The sequence below is a fragment of the Myotis brandtii genome, unplaced genomic scaffold (assembly GCF_000412655.1).
Source record: "Myotis brandtii unplaced genomic scaffold, ASM41265v1 scaffold738, whole genome shotgun sequence".
Taxonomy (NCBI): Eukaryota; Metazoa; Chordata; class Mammalia; order Chiroptera; family Vespertilionidae; genus Myotis; species Myotis brandtii.
This window is the reverse complement of record NW_005370932.1, coordinates 122,718-127,216: the sequence shown is the minus strand read 5'-3', so window position 1 is coordinate 127,216 and position 4,499 is coordinate 122,718. Positions and strand designations below refer to the sequence as shown.

General features: G+C 40.5%; 1 protein-coding gene across 1 annotated transcript in view; it reads right to left on the bottom strand.

Annotated features, from left to right (window-relative positions):
* LOC102252966 (probable ATP-dependent RNA helicase DDX10) overlaps positions 1 to 4,499 on the bottom strand; it is a gene marked incomplete at its 3' end in the record, with an annotated part of 62,445 nt that overhangs the window by 30,099 nt on the left and 27,847 nt on the right. The window contains exon 8 of the mRNA XM_014530387.1: positions 550 to 712. Coding sequence (XP_014385873.1) covers positions 550 to 712 — 163 coding nt within the window. The remainder of the gene's footprint in view (positions 1 to 549; positions 713 to 4,499) is intronic.

Below are 4,499 nucleotides of genomic sequence, written 5' to 3'. Positions count from 1 at the left end.
GACTGCCGGTTTAGGCCCACAGGGATCGGGCCTAAACTGGCAGTCGGACATCCCTCGAGGGGTCCCAGATTGGAGAGGGTGCAGGCCGGGCTGAGGGGAACCCCCCCCCCCAGCATGAATTTTGTGCACCAGGCCACTAGTATTAAATATGATTTTAAAATAAAAACTAGAAAGTTTGCTGAAAAGAAGGACTTTACTGATTTTCCTTGTTAAATAAGTTGTAATGTTTATTAAGTTTTCAGTTTCAAAAAACAGGACAATTTTTTAATATCTTTAAACCTTTCATTCTTTGATTTTGTAGGCTCCTCAGGATTTTATACTATAGCTATTATCATAAAACAGTAAGAGCACAAAGATGAAAATATTACAAAAAATCTTCACTGATGTATATTCTTAATGCTAATCATCTTAGTTACCAATTCACTTGTTTTTCTCTTATAAGACAGCCCAATTATTTGAATCAAACTATTTGAATTCCCAGAATCTACACATTTATAAGTAAATCATATTTCCCATGATCATAGAATCTTTTCTCCAAAGGTTTCTTACCCAGTCCCCTGGCTGCAATATCAGTAGCAAACAGTACTGCAGCTCTCTTGCGAACAAATTCATTATAGACTTCCATTCTTCTCATCTGCTGCTGTCGACCATGCAGAGCAAGGATAGATATACCAGGACGTAGCCGGCAAAACACTCGAAACAGATACTGAACCTAGGCATTAACAGAAAAATGAGTTTAATACATCTGGATAGCAGCAGCAAAGTAAGCTTACAAAATGAACAGCAAAAATGTATTAAGGAAGACGATTAAATAAATATATAGAGCAGAGAAAGGGATATGCAATAGAGTTATGGTGTTAAAGCATTTTTGCTCACGTTATTCCCTAAAACAATTCTGGTGGGGTGGGGGGTGCTCCCCTTACCTTTTTAAGTTTATAGCTGATATTTTTGCAAATTTAATTGGTTGCAAAGAACGTAATTTCTGGTATATTGTAAATATTAATATTTTTAAATAAATACTTAAAACTTCTTATAAATGTACCCAAAAGATTCTAAATAGCAGAGCAATTTGATACCCACTATCAATTATTTTTAACATATGTCAAAATAATGAGGAGACGCCTGGCCGATGTGGCTCACTGGTTGAGCATCAACCTATGGACCAGGAGGTCACAGTTCAATGCCCAATCGGGGCATATGCCTGGGTTTCAGACTTGATCCCCAGTGGGGGGCATGCAGGAGGCAGCCAATCAATGATTCTCTCTCATCATTGATGTTTCTATCTCTCTCTCCCTCTCCCTTTATCTCTGAAATAAACAAAAAATATATTTTAAAACATAATACTGAGAGTATGCATTGTGAGAGAGAGCCTCTCAATTTTGCTGCAAACCAAAACAGCTCTAAAAAAATTAAGTCTTAAAAAAAAAAAAAGATTATGGGGTAGCAGGCGACTGGGAGAAGGGAGGGAATACCAGGCCACAGCCACTAGGGACCCTACCAGTGCTTGAATTTTGTGCACTGGGCCTCTAGTCTTATACAATAAAAGCCTGATATGCAAAAAATGATAATAATAATAATAAATAAATAAAAGATTAAAAACACAATGTGAAGAAACTTGTTTAACAAAAAGAAATTTTACATCATTTCTTTTCCTCCGTGAACTCTTATTTCCTGATTCCACAGAATTTTATCTTTACAGCTTTATGCTTGAAAGTCTTTTGAAGACTTTATCAAAATTTATTATTTTCTACAACCAATCTATGTATATCAGTTTTAACATTTAAAATTTCCTGTGGCCATAAAGCTGTATTAAAATTTTTCTTTCTGGATTAAATAAACTATTACTACAATCATTATTAGTACAGAAATGACCAAAACAAGAAATGCTAGAATTTGATTTTTAAAAACTGTTAGACATAAAAAATTTTATTGTTGTAAGATGTTGGGCATACAATAGTAGATGTTATTACATCTCTTAATTTATGGGACTAAATAAAGCTGATTGTTACAGTTTTACTACTTGTCTTTATCTTATGTATTCATAAGTGAATACTATTGATTGCTAGACCCAGGCAGAGTACAGCATCACTTAATTTCTATTTTCTCTTTATAATGTAGGTATTAAGAAAATCTTATCACAAAAATATAGGAAATGGACTGAAATGAACTTTAACTCTCTGAACTCTTATAAAAATCTGAAAGGAGACTTGACTTTGGATGGTGAATACAATAAATATGCAGATTATGTATGAAACAATTGTACTCCTGAAATCTATATGATTTTATTAACCAGCTAGTGGCCCAGTGCACGGATTCATGCACATTGAAAGGAAATTAATTAGAAGAAATATTTTAATATTGCTATTCGTCCTTTCTCTATAATAGAAGTGTCAACCAAATTCACAACTGACAATGACAGATCAAAACACATGCATGCGATTGGCGCAAGAGCTTTACATGCATCGCACATGCGCGAGTCAACTTAGCCTTTTGTATATATAGAATAAACTTGTTTAATTAGACCTGCTTTCTGATGTAGCTAAACTTTTTCCAGCCCAGTGAAGCACCCCAACTTCTCTTTCCGGTAATTGTCAGCAACACAGCAGTATATATCAACACAAAGCAGATTATTATTGTAGATCACACAGGGAGAACAAAGGGTAAAATATTTAACTGCAGCGGTGTTTGACTATATTCTGTGCAGTGAGAAAACCTGAAGTCATTTTCAAGTTCCACCATTTCTTACTTCTTTTCAGTTGGGCCAAGTTTCTAAGCTTTCTAAATGTCTGTTTTCCGGCTAATGAAAAGAAAATAGGATTCTACCGAGTCTCCTATCTACCTACTCCAGGACTTCTGTTAGGATCAAATGAGATGAGGCATGGGAAAACGCTTCACAGACATTTGGTTAAAGTGTAAAATGTTTCCACCTGGCTATAAAGCAAGTCATGTTCCTGGGCTGAAGAAACTGCAAGGAGGCTAGTCGTTGCTAGGGAGAGGAAGTCAGGCATTGCTACGTGACATCATTACCCGGCGCCCACAGTGACTGTTTCCAGGCTGGGCTGTGGGCCGCATTTAGTGCCATAGGGTCTTGGCAGTGTTGGCTGCAATTTGGTGGCTGTCGCTCCGGAGTGATGGCGGGGCCTATGTCCCACTTGGGGGAAGCCGAGTGTTGCTTTGTCTGCACCAGGTTTGTGCTGCCGTTTCTTTGTAAATGGTCAGTGTGTGTCACGGCAGCTCCTGCGTTGAGCATCTGCCCCCTGGTGGTCAGTGCACATCATAGTGACCGGTCAGACAGTTGGAGGGACACTTAGCATATAAGCCTTTTATACATGTAGATATCACTCTAATAAATTCAATAAAAAGGTAAAAAATTTGCAAAATCATGACAGATAAAATTTATAGTAATCTAGCACCTAATAACTCCATTTAAGTCTCCCTTCTAATTTTGTTCAAAGTAAAGAATGGGAAACCACCTGAATTTTGAAATGACCTGTTACCTTATTAGAGTCATTCACTTTCTGAGTAGCTACCCTGGTGCCAGAAAGGTTCTCTGACCATGAGACAATGAATCAATAAGATTAAGGATAGAAGGACATAAGCCTTTCTTTTGTAAAGTTTTTGAAAGAACTACCATGGCCCTATCGGGTTTGTGGATAGAGCATCGGTCAGTGGACTTAAAGGTCCTGGATTTGATTCCGGTCAAGGGCACATGCCTGGGTTGCGGGCTTGATCCCCAGTAGGGGGGTGTGCAGGAGGCAGCCGATCAATGATTCTCTCTCATCATTGATGTTTCTCTCTCTCACCCTCTCCCTTCCTCTCTGAAATCAATAAAAAATGTATACAGTAAAAAATAAGTAAAAAAAAAGAACAACCATGAAAAGGAAATGGGAAATGAGAACCTGCAGACCACAGAGGCCCCCTCAGGCAAGTCAATCTCAGAGAAGTACATATGGAAATTGAGGTATAAATTGAGATCATGAAAACTTTCTGCAATCTGTCTCTCTCAAATCAAGACTGACCTTGAATTCCCACTATTGAAAAAACTGGCTGAGGTGGAAGACATATCCTATATAATAAAGAGGTAATATGCAAATTGACCATCACTCCATTACACCATCAGAAGATGGCTGCGCCCATAGCTGAGGCAGGGTTCCCGTAACGAGCGATCAGCAGGGACCTGAGGCTGTGCCCCCCACCGGGTGGGGCTTGACGGGGGACTTCAGGCTGCACCCCCCCCTCCCAGCAGGGCTTGACAGGGGACCTGAAGCCACGCCCCCAGCCCCAGGCTCGGGGACCTGAGGCCACACCCACTGCCCTGGGGGACCTGAGGCCACGCCCCCTTCCCTGGGCTGGGAAACCTCAGGCTGCACCCCTGCCCTGGCGACAGGCCGGTGGACCTCAGGCTGCGCCCCCCGACCCAGTGGGGCTTGACGGGAGACCTGAGGCTGTGCCCCCCACCCAGCAGGGCTTGACGGGGGTGGGGCCAGCCGGGTCTGGGT